The sequence below is a fragment of the Peromyscus maniculatus genome, chromosome 9 (genome assembly GCF_049852395.1).
Source record: "Peromyscus maniculatus bairdii isolate BWxNUB_F1_BW_parent chromosome 9, HU_Pman_BW_mat_3.1, whole genome shotgun sequence".
NCBI lineage: Eukaryota > Metazoa > Chordata > Mammalia > Rodentia > Cricetidae > Peromyscus > Peromyscus maniculatus.
The window spans coordinates 10,775,765-10,793,983 of NC_134860.1; the positions used below are offsets into that span (position 1 = coordinate 10,775,765).

Below are 18,219 nucleotides of genomic sequence, written 5' to 3' on the forward strand. Positions count from 1 at the left end.
GTGATAGAATACCCTGGCAAGAAGCGGGACAGGAAAGAAAGGGGTTTATGTTGACTCATGGTTCCAGACGGACAGAGTCCATAATATAGGAGAGAGATAGAAGCAAGAACAGGAAGCTGAGAGATCCCATTTCCTTCACACACTGGAAGTCAATAGAGAGAGAGAGAGAGAACAGGAAGTGTGACAAGGCTATAAACCCTCCAAGGCCACCCCCAGTGATACACTTCCTCCAGTGAGGTTCCATCTCCCCAAACAGTTCCACCAACTGGGGACTCAGTATTCAAATACGTGAGCCTACATCGGGCGTTTCTCATTCACACCACAACCACGGTCTTGCACAACCATGTGGAGCCCCTGCAGCCTCACAGAGAGATAGTGGCTGAACCTAGAAAGGTCAGTGTTCACAGGGCTGGGTGGATCACAGAAGAAAGAAAGCAGATATACTCTAGACCAGGTCATTCTGGACAAAGACTTTGGTAATGGTAAATGGTAAATTTTCAACAGCAGCCCAGAGCCGGAGAAATGGCTGGGGTTAAGAGCAGGTACTGCTCTTACAGAGGACCCAAGTTCGGTTCCCAGGACCTGCATCATCAGGTGCTGCATAACTGGTTGTCTATAATCCCAGCCCCAGAGTTCCCAACACCTCTGGCCTCCAGGGGCACCTGCACTCATGTTCACAAACCAACACATTGATGCACATGCTTACGCATAATTCAAGATAAAATAAATCTTTTTTAATAAATAAATCTCTCTTTCCCACCTCCATATTTTATGTGTTTTATGGCTGCACCCTAACAGAAAGAAGAAAGGGCAGAGAACAGCTTTGGAATAATTACTGTGCTCACCATTGTACCCCTCATAGCTAATACAGCATCTAGCATGTTTGGTGAACAAGTTAATGAAAGAAATATGGACAGAAAGAGGGAGAGAAAGGGAAAGAGAGAGAAGGGGGAAGGAAGGAAGAAGAAAGAAGGAAGGAAAGAAGGAAGAGAGAGAGAAAGAGAGAGAGGAAGGAAGGAAGGAAGGAAGGAAGGAAGGAAGGAAGGAAGGAAGGAAGGAAGGAAGGAAGGAAGGAAGGAAAGAGCAAGCCAGGCAGTGGTGGCGCACACCTTTAATCCCAGCACTCTGGAGGCAGAGGCAGGTGAATCTCTGTGAGTTCCAGGCCAGCCTGGTTTACAAAGCGAGTTCCAGGAAAGGCACAAAACTACACAGAGAAACCCTGTCTCGGAAAACCAAAAATAAAAAATTTTTCAAAATTAAAAAAAAAAAAAGAAAGAAAGAGAAAGAAGAGCCAGTCAGTGGTAGTGTAGACCTTTAATCCCAGCACTCGGGAGGCAGAAGCAGGCAGATCTCTGAGTTCAAAGGCAACCTGGTCTACAGAGCGAGTTCCAGGACAGGCAAGGAAGGGCTACACAGAGAAACCCTGTCTTGAAAAAAGGAGAAAATCAAGCTAAGCCACGTGTGGTGGTGCCGGCACTCAAGGGACAGAGGCAGGAGAATCACAAGTTGGAGGCCAATTTGGACTGTACAGTTAGTTCCATAGTAGCCTAAGTCAAATAGCAGTAGCCTGTCTCAGGTGAAATAATCCTTAAATATTATGTACATGATCCTTAAATACTATATAATGTAAATATCAATACATACACAATTTAATCTCAATAATATTTTTTAAATGGACATATGCATATACTAACTAAAAATGAACCCCAAAAATATAATCAGTGATTATCTTTGAACAGTGGAACTGTGGACAATTTTTTTCTTTAACTTTATTTTGGAATATGTTTACTTTTGAATGGGATTAGTTTTATAAGGCAAGTCAAGGTTGTTTATTGAAGAGGAAAAGGCTAGATTCAAACAAGGTTGAGCTCTTACTGCCAGGATTTGATAAGGCTTCACATAGTCTCAGAACTCCCAGGCTTGCTTTGTGGGAAAGTCTCCAGAGCTAACCCCAGCGCTCCCCCACACGGAGCAGCTACTAACGTGGCCATAGGAGCCCTCCCCCCAACCACCCGCTGCGAGGAGTCAGGCAGGAATGCTGCAGGGTGCCAGCAGTTCCTGCACTGGTGAGCAGCTATCAACCCCAAGGGGAAAGTGTTAGCAGTGTAGTTTTATGTGAAGTAAAGCAGAATACAAAGGGCAGGCTCCCTGTGAATGGAGCTTTGCACCCTATGTATTTGGCAAGTATTTATGGTAATAACGGAAATGCTTCACAAAAAATATGTCCACATGCGGCCAGAGAAACAACAGCCAAAACAGAATATCTCTTTTTTTTAGCAATTCAACGTTTAAAGAGCTGTTCAGAACATGGATCCACTTCAGCCCCCAGAGTGTACATTTACAGGTTTTTCACCCAAGCCCCAGGGTGACCTACTTCCTAAGCAGAGCTTCCTGTCTTCAGTGTGCCTACAATTAACCTACATCTTCTGGCCAAAAGCAGGTTCATCTTCAGTACATCTGCAGCAAAGACTGAATCTAACAGCCTCCAGGTGCAAGGAAGACTGGTCTGCAGAACATGCTCAGGTTGGCAAACATCAAGGAAGCTGGTAACCAACAAATCCTGGGCCATTACACACCAGGACACCAGGATGAGGAAACGCCGTCTGGGTAGGCTAATGTCATCCTAACCAGGGTCGGGGGATGGGGACAGAAGAGACACTCAGGGCAGCTTCTACATAACATCCCAATTCCTAACACCTTCACCAAATATCTAACCTGAACCATTGGCATCTTGGCCCCACTGAGCCTAATTAATGAAAAGCATAAATTCTAGGAACCAGAACCATATCTGGAGAAGGCTGAGGTCCTGGGTGTGTGTGTGTGTGTGTGTGTGTGTGTGTGTGTGTGTGTGTGTGTGTGTGTGTGTGTGTGTGTTTTGGACAATGACATCTTGCCAGGGTGGTCCTGAAAGTCTAGCCTTTGCTCAAAGTTGGTCACTTGAAATAGTCAGCACTAGCCTCTACCAGAGAACAAGAATGCCTCAAACACTCATCTCTCATGATGTGTGTGATGACTTATGCTTCAACCAGTGCTGAGAAATGAGGCTTGGCAGGAGCTCTAGGCCAGCCTGGGCTACATAGTAAGACCCCATTTCAAAAAAGAAAAGAAACGAAATCTCAAAATCCAGGAACAAAGGAGTTAAACTGGAAATGTGACCAAACGCTGAGACGAGCTAGAAGGAAGTGGTGGCCAGAAGCACCTGTCCTGGACATCAGTTACACATACGCTTGGTAAGGGACCAAGGCCGGAGAGCCCATCAGACACTGCTCAGGGTGGGGACAGGCCTTCCGTGGGACGAGTGTATTCACTGTATTGGAAGGTTGCTCCACACAGACAGAACTGGGCTGTAACATCCCATCGTATGTGGGCCAAGAGCAGTGTTGGCATTCCCTTCTTTCTAAAGGCAAGCTGTCTAGTGCATACACTGAGGATGCCTGAACCCAGTTCAGCAGCCAGGAGGGGCACTGGTCTTTGACCTCCATAGATGAGACAGTCACATTCATTGTTGCCCATTCCTACTGTCCCTGTTCCTTTATTAAACAGACTTCCAACTCCCTGAACCTCCTTCTGTCGAAGGCTACTGGGACACCCAGCATCCCTTGAAATAGCATGGCACATTGCTCAGGGCAAGTTAGCTGAATGCCCAGGACGTGGATGAAGGTTTTTAGGCCAGGCATCTGTGCTGAATGGCTGTTAGCGTCCACCGTCTCTGGCTGTAACACCCTGAAGCTCAAACGCAAAGTTCACTGTGTAATCTGCAGAATCTGGATTCAAAATTCTCCCACAAGCAAATGTCTAAACCATCTGACTGCCAAGCTTCAAGTCTCTTGCCAGCCTATCTTAGTTCCCAAAGCCAAAAATAACAGGATGCTAACCCGGTCTGCAATGGGTCTACTTAAGCTAAGTGAAAGGGTCTGTCAAAAGAAAATGGTAAGGAAAAGCCTGGACAGGACTACATAAAGTTAGACTTGCTACCCAGCCTCAGAGATCCTTTGGAGAGGTCCGTGTGCACAGTGGACAGGGGCAGATGCTCCAACTCCCTCCGGGGTGACCTGCAATGGCAGGTCAGCACCAGGGCCTTCATATCCTTCTTGAAGTTGGTGTTGAGAAAGCCGTAGATGAAGGGGTTGACACAGGTGGAAGCCATGGCAAGCATGTGGCATAGCAAGAAGATGAGGTTGCCATGGCAAGCAGGTATGGCTTCCTGGTACCAGTCCTCCAGAGTGTTGAACACATGCAGGGGCAGCCAGAGCACGGCAAAGGCAGCCACCATTGCCATGAGCATGCCATTGATCCTCTTCATCTGCCCCATTCGTGAACTGCAAGCGTCCTTGTGGAAAGCACGCCTCTGCCTCCGCAGGCGCTGGTAGATACGTACATAGCAGACCAGGATGAAAATCAGAGGGACAGAGTACTGGAAGAGCAGCAGGAAGCTGGTGTAGATGAGACGGTGGTGGTCTGAGGACCAGAATACAATGCAGACCACCTTGTCCTCCAGAAATGCTACATCCTTTGAGTGGTTATGGTGGAAGAGGTCACTCAGCATGCTGTTAGCCAGAAAGGGCAAGGAGAGGAAGCAAGAAATGAACCAGATGATCACAATCCCCAAGTAGGCATGGAAAATGCTGGGCTTCCAGCCTGTTGGATGGATGATGAGCTGGTGCCTTTCCAAGGCCACGAGGACCAATGAGAGGATAGAGACTGTCACTGACATGCACTGGATGAAAGTTAACATCTTGCAAAGGACTTCACCAAAGATCCAGTAGTCCATGATGGTGTAGGTGGCTGTGAGGGGCTGGCATATGAGGCACATGAGGAAGTCAGAGAAGGCCAGGTTGGCAATGAGTAGGTTGGTTACGTTGGACTTCTCCTTTTGCCTCGTGGTCACATATATCAAACAGAGGTTTCCCAGGACCCCCAAGATGGTCTCAATGCTGTAGGTGGTGATGATGAAGGCCAACAGGTCCACTGAATCCTGGCAGCCAACAGAGAAGTTGTAGAGGAAATCCAGTGGATGGGTCCCATTCTTACCCTGCAGGAATCCTGGGAAGAGGGAGGCCGGGAATTGGGAGGTATTCATGGTGGGTGTGAGAAGATCCAGGAACTCCAGGACTGAAGGGCCCAGGGCAGAGGTGCAGCCTGCAAAGCAAACAGATAGGACTCCAGGATCATGTCTCTAGGATGGAACCCAGGTAAGAACAAGGGTGAGGGAGAAGGTTCTTGGCTCCTTCTATCCATGGCATTGAGAGCTAGCATGTAAGGGTTAAAGTAATAGACTGTATCCAAGAATCACTACCTTGTAGGCAGCTGCTGTGTGCCAGAGACTGTGCTCAGTGCTTTGCATATTAGCTACTTGATTCTGACAAGTGTTATCAACCCAGTTCATTGATGAAATACCTAAAAGCCACACAGGAAGCCATTTACGCATACTCTCACAGCTAATAAGGCATCTGACTATCTAATGCCGTAACTTGCCTAACAAGCACCCTCTGACCTCAGGATTTGAGGCAGTTCTGATGAGAAGGAACTTGAAGCATAGAAAACCTTTTGTAGCATTATCCCAACAAAGACAGCGATAGATCCTACTGCATATAGTGACCCTGTCAGTCTCTCATGACACTCATGGAACCTGAACTCAGGGGCTTGGCACACAGTGCACCCTCCTGGTGTCAGACCCTAACACACTGTCATTCCTGATTCCGAGGCTGCACACGGTGAAGGAGAAGACTTCCAGGGATACAGATTGGTTCATCCGTACACTGCCTTCTATGTGCTGCCCACACCTACTCACGCACACTCCTGGCCACCAACACACGATGCTCATCACCCTCCCTACAACATACCTCTGCTCAAGTCACCTGACATGCCTCCACCCGCTGGCACTAGCTACCCTTCCACGTGGGCTTCCTGAATAAATGGATCCTCTAACAACACTGACTCTTCAGACCCTGGGCTCCAAATCCTTCCAACAGTAATGCCAGTGATGGGCAGCCTGATATGGAGGGCACCCACCCTACTGTTGACTATCCCCCTGGAAATCATCACTTAGGTTTTCCAGGAATCATTAATCCTACAAGTTTGCCATTCTCAACCTTCACTAAACATCAGGGTCATGTTTAGCAGGGATATGTTCAAAGTGAAGATTCCAAGGCCCTCCCCAGGAGAACCAGTTAAGTGAGTATGGGATGGAGCCAAGGAATCTGTATTTAGCAAGTAACCTATAAGATTTTGTTACATGTGGTTTGGGGACCCTTTGAGAAATGCTATTCATAGCAGAATAGTCTGTTTGATATATTTTTTGGTGTCATATGTTAGCTATGCCTGTTTTTAAATATACATTGCATTCTCGATAACACTTCCTTCATGATCAAATGCAGTTTTGTCAAAAAGCAGGTTTTCCGACTGTCACAAACATTACTGTTTACTTGACCTGACCTGTAGAAGTGAGTCTCACCTGGCCATTTATAAAATCAATAAATCTGACTGACAGTTTACACTCTGATTATCTGGGCTGCCAGCTCTCCAGGGAAACGAGGGTTGGCCAGTAACACAGTCTTCTGGACAAAAAGCGTTTGGCCAAATATAGCAAGATGAAACAGACCAGGCCAAACACAAGCACTAGGGTCTGAGAGGAAAAGGAAGCCAGAGCTGCGTGAGTCTGTGGTACATGCACCGTCTGTGAGACAGCAAAAGGAACAGAAGCCGGACGCTGTCTGACCATCAGCCAGGTGAGGACATCAGTGTAGGGCAGCATCAGCACCACCACAGCGGAGTTAGCAGACGGGGACGACTCCAGACCATGACCAGTGCTTTGACCATCTGCTCGACCAACATGGGCCAAGCCCCGGGAGAAAGACAAGGGTCACAAAATGGCTTATACAGCCGTGGACCCCCCCCCCAGACCAGAGAAACTGACCGCTGGGACTGCAGGTGGACCTCAAGGCCACAGTGCTATGGCCACAGTCAGTACTGTGTGTATCTGGGACCTGGGAGATCAGAGATGGAGCTAAGGGCAGGGAGAGAGAAGAGACAGTGTAGAGCCTAGATCCCACAGGCTGAAACGGATCCACTGGACAAAGGGGAAGAGAGAGAGACTCGAGGCAGGGGAAATAGCACATACCACAGAGGCACAGAGGCGGAAGGACGGCAGCCTCCTGAGACAAGCAAGTAGCTCAGAACAGCCGGATCCAAGGAGGAAGAAGGAAGGAAAAATGATGAGGCTGGAGAGATAAGCCAGACCAGGAATGACAGGTGAGCCATAGAAAGGCTGCCGGCAAGCCATGTGCATTCCGGGGAGGCCTCTTAGATGCAGAGGGTAGGTGGAGGCTCGGAGAAAGTCAAGACAGAAGACATCTAAAGGTAGCATTCAGAGTTTTGTCCGGCTCCTGTCCTTTTCCTCAGAGAAACCATTGGTGTCTAACTCAGAGGATGGATAGTTGTTTACGGCCAGGAGACCACCATCCAATGCTGCTAACCAGTCCCTCAAACCCTGAGCCCCAGGTCATCAGGAAAGCTAATTCCTTTCACAGAGCATGTCACAGAATGGACTGTCCCTAAGGGGTCCATCTGAGTAGAGTCTGGAGAGGAAGAAAGACCAGGTGCCACTGAGGCCTGAGGAAAAGCTATCATGACTCACCCCATGTGTCACCAATTAGGACTAAAGAGACCAAGATTAAGAATGGCCAGAGTGAGACCAGAAGACTGAATGGCGCAGGTCACCAGGCAACAGGGTGTGGCGAGGACTTTTCCTTCAGGAGCCTATGCCTAGTTCCCAGGTCATCTGAGATCTTCTGAGGTCAGTGACAGGATTCCCTGACACACAAATGGAACCATCACTTGTGTGTAAGAAGTGAGCCAAGTGAGGCAGAGCCAGGTGGATCTCTGTGAGTTTGAGGCCAGCCTCGTCTACAGAGCGAGATACAAGACAGGCACCAAAACTACATGGAGAAACCCTGTCTCAGGAAAAAGAAAAAAAGTGAGCAAAGCACCATGCCAGGATCCCACACAGGCCAGCAGGCTATACACTTGTCCTGGCTTTAGATAACTACTCTGCCACCCATCAGTAGCGTGGCTTTGTGAGTCACTGACGTTTTGTGAGCCCCAGTTTCCTCGGTGATAGAAAGGAGGGAAGTTGATGGCACCCGTGTTACAGGGCAGTCTGGCTCGGCCTCAGGGCAGGACGACAAGGGAACTGGCGTAGTAGGAAGGGAGGACTTGGAGCGCCCAGCCCCTGAACACCTTTCAAGCCAGTCTCTGTCTTCTTCAGGCAAACAATGGAGCTGATGCATGGACAAGCTCCCTTTCAGGAACTTTCTTTGCACCTCCTGGGAGGTAAAGGTACTCAATGCCAACCTGACTCATCATAGGTGTCGATCAAATGTTAAATCCCTCCCCATTTATTCCACCAACTCCACCCTAAGGGACTTCATCTCCCAGCAGGAGCTGGACGAAAGACCACACCCAGGCCTCTGAGTCTACCTGACTACAGCTGATGCCAATCCAGAAGGGATATCCCAATGAAGGCATATGCCAGGACCCATCACCCACTCGGCTCCTTTACCAGCACTGACCTCAAACAGCTCTCGTGTGTGGTACCATGGTGCCCTGCCCTGCCCAGAGCTCACCTTAAGGCAGGACCCCTCTGACCCCAGGGCTGGAAGGGGTCACATTCCTGTTCTTCCTGTCACAGAGCTGCGGACCAACCCCACCCACAGCCAGCAATTAGCTCGGGATCACTCAAAATGAGGCTCGCGTGCCTCCTCCTCCACCATTCTGCCTAAATATGAGGCTCCAGATAGACATGGAGAAGGCAGCAGAGATGACACACGTGCAAACATCACTTCTGTGAGCCACGGACAATCTGAGGGGTGCCTGGCTTGGAGAGGAGCTGAGCCAATTGAAGTAGGAGGAAGAGAGTGGGGTGTTTGGAAGGGGCTTTGGAAGACAGGCTACAGGTAGTCCTCCTTCGAGAAGAGAGGCAAGAAGACACTTACCCTGAGAGTCGGTGTTTCCTAGGAGACAAAATGCAGAAGAGACATTGGTTTTCACTTCCCATCCCTCCTGAACTATAAGACATATATAATTTCCCATAGTCCCACCAGAAAGGCATTACTAGACTGAACCATACGGCATGGTCAGTATCGAAACTGTAAAGATGACAAATTCACGTGGTCCTATCTAATGCTAGCACCATTTAAACTTTTATTTTTATTTTATGTGTATGAGTGTTTTGTCTGCATGTATATCTGCATACCGTATGCATGTGTGGTGCTGATAGACACCAGAAAGAGAGAGTGAGATCTCCTGGAACTGGACTTACAGATGGCGGTGAGGTGCCATGTGGGTGCTGGGAATCAAACCCAGGTCCTTGGGAAGAGTAGCCAGTGCTCTTAACTGCTGAGCCACCTGACTAGCCCCAATGGTTCCATTTTAAAGAGGAAGCCTACTGAGATGAAGGTCCCTGGCCAAGGTTGCAGTTTGTGAGAAGCAGAACTGGGTCCCCGGCCCACCTGGCTCTAATCTCCCTGACACCCCTCTTGCCAAACACAGATTTTGAAAAGAGGAACCAGAAGTGAGCTCGTGGCAGAGCTGAGGCACAAGTGGCCAGGGGATGCTGAAGACAATATCCCTGATCCACTGACAAAACCCGGCCTGATCGTAGGGATGCTGGGATGTGGTTCAGACACATGAGAGGATGTCCCCAAAGCCTTGGTCCTCTGTCAGATAGTTCGCTGGCCTGTAATCCCTCAAGATAGCTCAGAAAGCCCACTCCACGGCAGTACCAACAATGAATGGCCTGCCTCTTCAGTCCTAGGTCTTTTTCAAACCGGTGTGGACTTGACTCTCCTCCTGGTGACCTCATTCACTTTCCAGGGGTGCTGGTGTCAAGTCCCCTAGGAACTGGCAGGTGGAATAACCCTGCGTGGAGGGGAGCATATTATGCCAGGTCAGCCAAACCCTGCCTGGATTTCAATTTGAAGCGTGGAAATAAGTGCGCTGCACCGACCCCACCTCCACTGCCGCCCCTGACCCAAAGTTCTGCTGCTCCCTTTGCTAACCAATCTAAGGAAAGCCAATGGACACCAATGTCAATCACCCCGGGAAGGAAGATTGCTGGCAATGATCTTCTCCTAAAGTCTCCACAACCAGCCACCAGCTCGGAATGCCTGCCTGCAACACTTTTGACACTTCAGAGGTGCAGCTTACTTCCTCAGATGCACTCACCTGGGGAAGTATCAGGCCACCGAGTCCCACGTGAGGAGACCCGAGCACCAAGGCCAGGGCCACAGCCGGGAGATATGGCGCCAAGTCCGGGCTAAGAAGCCCACCAGGAACCCTGCTGCAGGTGCCCCAGCCAAGCAGCTTGCTCAACTTCCCGGAGGATGCCTTGAACTCTTTGGCCCCCTTTCCCGCAGCATCCGGAACCTGCTGGGCGAACAGTAGTTCTGCACTGGCCTCACATGCTCCTCCCGAAGCAGAGCTGTATTCCTTAGCCTGGGGCCACCCGCTGGTCCTCGCCTTAGCCCGGGTCCGCCCGCCCACAAAACTCTAGCACCGCCCGCTTCGGGAGCCGCACCCACCGCCAGCCCGCAGCCAAGGAGGTTCAAGCTGCACACTGGTCCGCCCCAGGAAGCACCCTGCAGCCTGCGGAGGGACGAACTACACTGCTCTTCCTCCCTCTGGCTTCCTCTCAACCTCGGTTTCCTCAACCATGGAATGGGCTTAAGAAAATGTGCCTACCTACGGTGGGGCGTGGTGGCTCGTGTCTTTAATCCCAAAACCTAAAAGGCAGAGGTTGAAGTTCCAAGCCAGTTCCCAGGTACATTAAAAAAAAAAAAAAAAAAGTTCATGAACTCACTCAACCCATTCAGCCCGATATGGCTGCATCCTTGTCCGGCTGGACACACATAGCTGAGTGGGACACGATCGGGTCCAGGTGTCTTCCAGAGCTGACATCATTCCAGAGCGCTGAGGCTTGGAGAAAGCAGACAGGGGCATGAGTAAGCACAGAAATGAGTTATTCCAGAGAGCAAGTTGACCTGCATCCTCTTTAGATGAGTGGTCCAAGCCGGGGCCACAGCAAGGACTAGGGCAGAGCTGGGGGCATTAGGACAGTGTGGCCAGAAGGGAAGAGGTGGGCTTCCAGAACTGGTGAGATTGCAGAAGCAATCAGGACAGTCCTGGACAGACCTCCAGGTTTGTGGCAGAGGATTTGACGAGGAGCCAGGTAACTGCTTCTAACATAGTAAGGCAGCCCCTCCTGCAAGAGGCCACACAGTAAAGTCACATTTGAGCTTAGAGGACTGTCTGTGGGTAACACATCTGTTTCTAGGGCAGCCTCCTAAATACCAGGTCTCCGCAGCTCCCTGCAAACTCTTCTGGAGCTCCCATGGGAAATGGTTCCCGGCTCTGTGGCCAGTGGCCATTCAGTTGTCACTTATGGCACTGAAAACTATACAGAAATTACCTTATTTAATCATCACAGCTGCTCTGAGAGAGGGGCATCTTCATCCCTGCCTCCCTGTGAAGCAATGGACCACAATTGAGCAACTTGCCTGAAGTCATTGTGCTAAGCAGCAGCCGGATTTAGGACACTGGCCTGCTACATGCTCAGGCTTCTGCTCACAGGCTGTGGATTTGTGCCTGTTGTCTGCTCTCTAGGGACCACTTTCCTCCCAGTGGACAGGCTGCAACATGCTGCTTCTCCTTCAGGCCAGCCTCCATATCCCTGCTGCAGAATGCATTCCCCCAACCCTCCAGCCCTGCCGCTGAAGCAGAAGAATGGCTGGGGATGCACTTGTCTCCTCGGTCTATCTTCCAGGCACAATCCTCGTCCCTGTCATCCAGGCCTCCCTATCATAGGTGCACACATGAAGGTGGCCCTGACAGAGGAAGGAAGGAATTTTACAGGGCCTGATGGTAATGGTGGCTTCTGGGAGTATAACATCTGAAATTGTTGCCTGTATGGAAACCACTCAACTCCAGGAGACATCCATGAACACCGGCCCCCTGTGCATAGACAGCAAGTCAGATGGTCCCACCCCTGCCTCACCCAGTGGTTATAAAGGGTCTGGGCTGCCTGTAAAGCTTTGGGAGACAGGCTTCCACACGGGCACATCTGAGCCCCCCTGCCCAGTTTCACAAGCCTGAGCACCCATGGGCTAGAGAATAATAGCATAGGAGTTCAGCAGGCAACAAAACCATCCCCATTCCTGTGCCGGGCAGGAGCGCTCACCCTTATTCCAATGTCATGACTGCCTAGTAAGGTGTGGCCATCCCCCTTCACTCCTGAGAAGACTGAGCTTTGAAGAGTGTGGTATCCTCCAACCAATTCAGCTTGTACCCGGGAGGACTGGGATTTGAGCCCAGGATCAAAGGTCCTTTTCTAGGACCATATGGCCCCTTGGAAGATAGGTAGCTTCTCACCTGTTAGATCCCTAGTGTGACCAGCATGCTCCACACTGGCTCTTGGATACTTTGTCTCTGCTAGGGAAAGGAACAGCACCCTCTAGTGGCCTCTAGAGCCAGACCTAACGCAGTGGTTCTCAACCTGTGGGTCATGGCCCCCTTGGGGGGATCACATATTGGATATTTACCTTATGATTTCATAACAGTAGCAAAATTACAGTTATGAAGTAGCAATGTGATAATTTTATGGTTGGGGGTCACCACAACACGAGGAACTGTTTTAAAGGGTCTCAGCGTTAGAACGGTTGAGAGTCACTGCCCTAGCACAAGTGGATCATCTAAGGAGCCCGGTGTGGAAAAGCCAGGAACACTCCCACTCTCTGGCACCCGGGGCCAGCTGACCTCTCTGCAAAGTTCTGCAGACGGGGTGCATTCTCCAGTCCCAGGTGCGGCTTCCCTTCTGCTATAGCAACAGCTGGCTCATCTGCTCTTCCTTGGTAACTTGCAAGTGGGCCTCCCTTCTTATCCCTCAGGATGTTCCACACGAATCATTTTGGAATACAGGGGGAGAAGTGATCCCTCAGGTGTGTGCCACCCTCCAGTCGGCTGCTGGTAAGGCATTTTCTCGTCCAGGAGTGTTCTTGGACCTCTGAGTCCACTCAAGGTCGGGATGTTCTTTTACCTAGTGAGCCAAGCGGAGAGTCAGAAAGACAGACTTCTCCTTGATGGGAGATTCCCTAAGACTAGGAGTCAGGCCTACTCACAGCTGCTGTCCCCACTCTGACAGCCAGTGTGGGAGGTGGTCACAGTCTGGACACTGAAGGCATCTCGTTACTGTGGTAGTGTTACAGCTAAAATCTACAGGGAATGTGGTGAGAATACATTAGATGTGAAGAAGCATCCACAGAGCTGAGCCATATTCTCTCTGAGTTTCTGCAGACCCTTGCCCACCCTTCCTAATAAGCAACCCCCGTCATTTAAAGCCTGTCCAGACCCATGTCATGTCTCGCATGCCTCTCTGGATTCTCCCATTGTATTCCTAGGGGGACCCAGAGCCCAGGCCTGATGAACAGCTAAAACCACCCTGACCACAGTTTTCTCTGAGCCCTTTATTCTCGGCTCCCTGAAATTTCTTCTCCATTTCACACTCTTTGTGTTTAGGAACCACTATTGAGTTAGTTTGTAGATAATGCTCACCAAGCCCATTTTCCACATGAAAATTTTGTTCTCATTCTTGGAGACCCAGCCATCTGTAAAATATGCCTTTACTTTCCCCTTCCTGTGCATATACACACATCAGTATATGCATGCGCGCGCGCACACACACACACATCTACTCATCCTAAGCAAGCCACCCAAGCATGGCCCAAGAGCACAAAGGCCCCATGGGTAAAGCAGTTGTCCTACTTTTCCCTGGAAGGTGCAGCAACACCACATCAACCCCCCCGGGGAACACTTGTTTGCTCACTCCTGTAAACAGTCGCCTGTGTGGTCAGAAAATCAGCAGCGCAGAGAGGATGTATCAAAATGAATAAACAAAATAATTGGCTTCTTAAAGGAAAGTGCTTTAAGAGATCAAACGCTTCCTGTTAGTCCTTAGACTGCAGACATGGTTAGATTCATCCAACAGAAGCAGCCTGGCATGAAGCAAGAGAAGCTAAAAGAAAAAAAAAGCAAGAAAGGACCCTTGAAAATAGATAAAACACAATTGCTGAAAAGTATAAGCCATTTCAAGTCATGTGTGCCTCGAAAGGCCGAGGCAGGACAGCCATACATTCAGAGCCACCCTTATGACACAGTGAGAGCCTATTTCAAAACTAAATGAGTAAAAGTGACTACTACTTAAGTAAATAACGTTTCGCTGCGAAGAGTGGAAAAATGGATTAAGGAAACGTGCTGTGATCTGGAGCAAAAACCACAGAAATGTGGAAAAGCTCAAGTAAAAACAAGAAACCTAGATGATTAGCATAGATGATCATAAACATAGACAATTGACATAAATGGTCATTGTGTAATCAATAAAATGTCTAGGAAAGGGGAGCCCCAAAAGTGAAAGGTAAATGTGACTGTCACAGTCAGGGCAGAAAGCAAAATTCAGCTCTTCACAGTCAAACGAAGAGACTCTATTGGGAAGGTAATTTACGGAGATGAGGGTGAGGTGAGGGAGCAAAGCATGGGGGTGAGGCGCTTGGACACAAGCAAAAGCAGGGGGCAGTTACCTCTCCACAGCTTATGAATGGAGGGGGGAAGTCAGACTAGCTGAGCTGAGGGAGTCTGAAGGAGTGTGAAGCCGCGTTTCACAGGACCTGCTGGGTCACTGCTCCCAGACTCTGCTTGAAAACAACGCAAAAAAAAAAAAAAAAAAAAAAAACCACCAGCTTCCACTTCCAGGATCCTGCAAGTCTTTCCCATTAGCTGAATCCAGCTGGAGTGCCATCAGCAAGAGTTACCCACCCTCCTCAGGCATAGAGAAGAGCAGGAAACTGTGATGGAGGATGGATCTGTGTGTGGACAGAGAACAGTATTTCCCCACACTGTTCATGGGGGATACACCCCAAGATCCTCAGTGAAAGCCTGAAACATTGTCAAACCACATGCCCACACACACATACATAAACATATATATTAAAACATACATCACTTTGAAACTAGATATACTAAGAGATTAATAATAACTAATAATAAAATAGAGCAATTTTAATAAATTCATTTTAAATTTATTGATTTTTTTATTTCTGGAAGTTTCTATTTAATATCTTCAAACTACATTTGACTGTGAGAACTGAAATTTTGGAGTACAAAACCAAGATATGAGTCCTCCTTCATTACAGAGTCTCAGAAGCCTAGCGTCTTCCCCGAGACACGGAAACATGCTTCTTCTGGCTCATCGGAGCCCCCAAAGGTGGCCTCAGACATTTGGAAGCCTGTCCTCTCTATTGATGCCGAGCCTAGGAAGTCCATACTGTTTCCTGAGCCCACCAAAACAGTCCTTCCTGCTTCTCCTGAGCCACGGAAACGTGCATTTTTCCCAGAGTCCCGGAAGCATGTACTTTTCCCTGAGCTTCCCAAATCTGCTATGTTCTCCGATGCTCAGAAGGCTGCTGAGCTTAGTGATGAGCTACAGCTGGAAGCTGTAGATGATGCAAAATGTGGTAGTCTGGTCCAGGAAGGGCTTTTGGCTACGCCTAAGAAACTGTTAGAGGATGCTTTATTTCCTGCTTCCAAGAAGCTCAAGAAAGACAGCCAAGAGAACTTGGATGCTGAGCTCAGTAGCAGTGAGTACATCAGAACAGATTTAGACAACATAGACATCAAGGCCAGGAGTCAAGCAGCGACCAAGAGCAGGTGGATGTAGAATCTATTGATTTTGGCAAAGAGAACAAAATGGAGATGAGTAGTCCAGAGCAGTCCAAAAATGTGCTTCAGTTCAGTGAAGAGAAGGAGGCATTCATTTCTGAGGAGGAGATCGCAAAGTACATGAAGCATGGAAAAGGGAAATATTATTGCAAAATCTGCTGCTGTCGTGCCATGAAGAAGGGTGCTGTTTTGCACCACTTGGTTAATAAGCACAATGTCCATAGCCCGTACAAGTGCACAATCTATGGGAAAGCATTTCTTTTGGAGTCGCTCCTTAAAAATCATGTAGCAGCCCATGGGCAAAGTTTACTTAAGTGTCCATGCTGTAATTTTGAATCAAATTTCCCAAGAGGCTTTAAGAAACATTTAACTCATTGTCAAAGCCGGCACAATGAAGAGGCAAACAAGAAGCTGATGGAAGCTCTTGAGTCGCCATTGGAAGAGCCACAGATGTGATTACAGACAATACTTGCTTTGCAGTGTTTGCCAAACTTGTACTTGATGAGTAGCCTGTGGACTGTGTATGTGTGCTGTATCCTGTCCGTCTGGATAGTGTTACACAGAATAAGCACTTGGTTACTGCTTTTTCCATAGGATCTCGTTGATGTGGCTGGCTGTTTTATAAGTCAATACATTTCTGTTACGTATTCCAGATGGATATAACTCGTTATCCTTAAGCTTATTTTAGTCATAAGGAGTGGGAGAAGATAGGCAGGTTCATTTAGTAAACAAACAAGTTTAAACCTAACTAAAACCTTTCTTCCCCTTTCTTTCTTTCTCTCTCTCTCTCTCTCTCTCTCTCTCTCTCTCTCTCTCTCTCTCTCTCTCTCTCTCTGTGTGTGTGTGTGTGTGTGTGTGTGTGTGTGCTTCCTAATTCATGGAGATGTGACAAGCAGCTGTCACAGTTGAGAGCACCTCCCACATCCATGCTTCCCCTCCGTGATAGACTGTGCTTAAATCATGAACCCAAATCGACCCACCCTCCTTAAACTGGGTATAGCTAGTTTTTCTGGTCCTGCCTGGCCCACAGTCAGGACAAATCTCTCTCACCCGCCAGTCCAGCAGCCACTCAGACCCAACCGAGTAAACATACAGAGACTTACATTGCTTATAAACTGTATGACTGTGGCAGGCTTTTTGTTATCGCACAGTACTTTCCCTTTTTTTAAAGGAAGGTTTTAACTTTTACATAGTAAAATTACATATAGCAAAACAATATGTATTGTTATCAAGCAAAATTATCAAGCAAGAATTACAGTTACAATATCTAGTCTATTTATAATATCTAGTCTATTTGTATTTGGCAAAAGTAAAGAAGATATCCTATCTATCCTATATTTGTGAGTCTAAGGTTTCATATCTAACTTATCTTTTATCATAACTAAGGAAAATTATAACTATCTAGTCTTCAACTACATCAAAGACCTCAGAAGGACATAATATTACCTGAGAAGCAGAAGAAGGGTGCAAGCAACTTTTGGGAGTCTTGCAAGAGTAGACAGAGACAGGTGGCAGCCTGGACAGTCATCCAAAATTTCTCTGTAAAGTTGGAGCATCTGTCTTCAGCCCACAGGCCTAGAGTCTCTCAGTCACTTTTCTCTGTGTCCTGTAGTTTCCTCTGCAAAGCAGTTGGGTATTTGGTCAGAGTGATGAGGAAGTAACTAATACACTGGGTACCACCCTACTCCTAGACCGGACACTGGAGAACTGCAAACACCAAGGATAAAGACAAGATTCTAAGCTGCTCCACAAGAGACTGGGGGAATGTTGCCTACAGAAGGAAAATGAGAAGGTGTTTGGCCACTGTTCTTCTCAGCAGCAAAATAGTATGATGGAAGATTCTGAAATGATCAAGCATGTTTATGAAATATGTTTTGATACCTAAGCTCTCATTTCAGCCATAATATCAAAGGTAAGCATGGTGTATGGATATTTTCAGACTTGCAAATTCACTTTTCATGAACACTATCTGAAGACATTATAAATTAAGAAAATATATTCTTATTTAATAACCAGCATTAGTGATGCCAAAAGCAAATTAAAAAAAGAAAAGGAAAGAAAAGAAAAGAAAAGAAAAGAAAAGAAAAGAAAAGAAAGGAAAAGAAAAGAAAAGAAAAGAAAAGAAAAGAAAAGAAAAGAAAAGAAAAGAAAAGAAAAGAAAAGAAAAGAAAAGAAAAGAAAAGCCAAAGAAATGACTAACTTGACCCAGGAACTTAGAAATCTCAATCATCCTCAAAAAGATAAATCAGTATCATCATACCACAGAGAAATGTCAAAGGTGACGCCATCACCAAAGACTACTGGACTCCCCTATGCAGAAAATTGCTGCATCTTGGAGAATGACAGTGGATTATCATAAATTTAATTAGACAGTGATGCTTATTTAATTACTTTTCTAGATCTCATACACAACCACTTACTCATCCCTGGATTTTAGTGTGTATCTATTAATCT

The 18,219-nt window shown here is 47.7% G+C and overlaps 2 protein-coding genes across 2 annotated transcripts; one reads left to right on the plus strand and one right to left on the minus strand.

The window, feature by feature from the left end:
* Window positions 1-1,746: 1,746 nt before the first annotated feature.
* LOC102906184 (neuropeptide Y receptor type 4) lies at window positions 1,747-10,512 on the minus strand. The gene is made up of 2 exons (XM_006976705.4): window positions 10,225-10,512; window positions 1,747-5,139 (listed from the first exon to the last, which is right to left on the minus strand). Exon 2 carries the CDS (start codon window positions 5,078-5,080, stop codon window positions 3,953-3,955), a length of 1,128 nt encoding a protein of 375 aa, XP_006976767.1. The 5' UTR covers window positions 5,081-5,139; window positions 10,225-10,512; the 3' UTR covers window positions 1,747-3,952.
* Window positions 10,513-14,555: 4,043 nt separating this feature from the next.
* LOC107401185 (chromosome alignment-maintaining phosphoprotein 1-like) lies at window positions 14,556-16,574 on the plus strand. The gene is given in 3 exon segments (XM_015995573.3): window positions 14,556-14,566; window positions 15,217-15,719; window positions 15,722-16,574. Coding segments are annotated over 3 exon segments (1,014 nt in total). The 3' UTR covers window positions 16,222-16,574.
* Window positions 16,575-18,219: the final 1,645 nt, after the last annotated feature.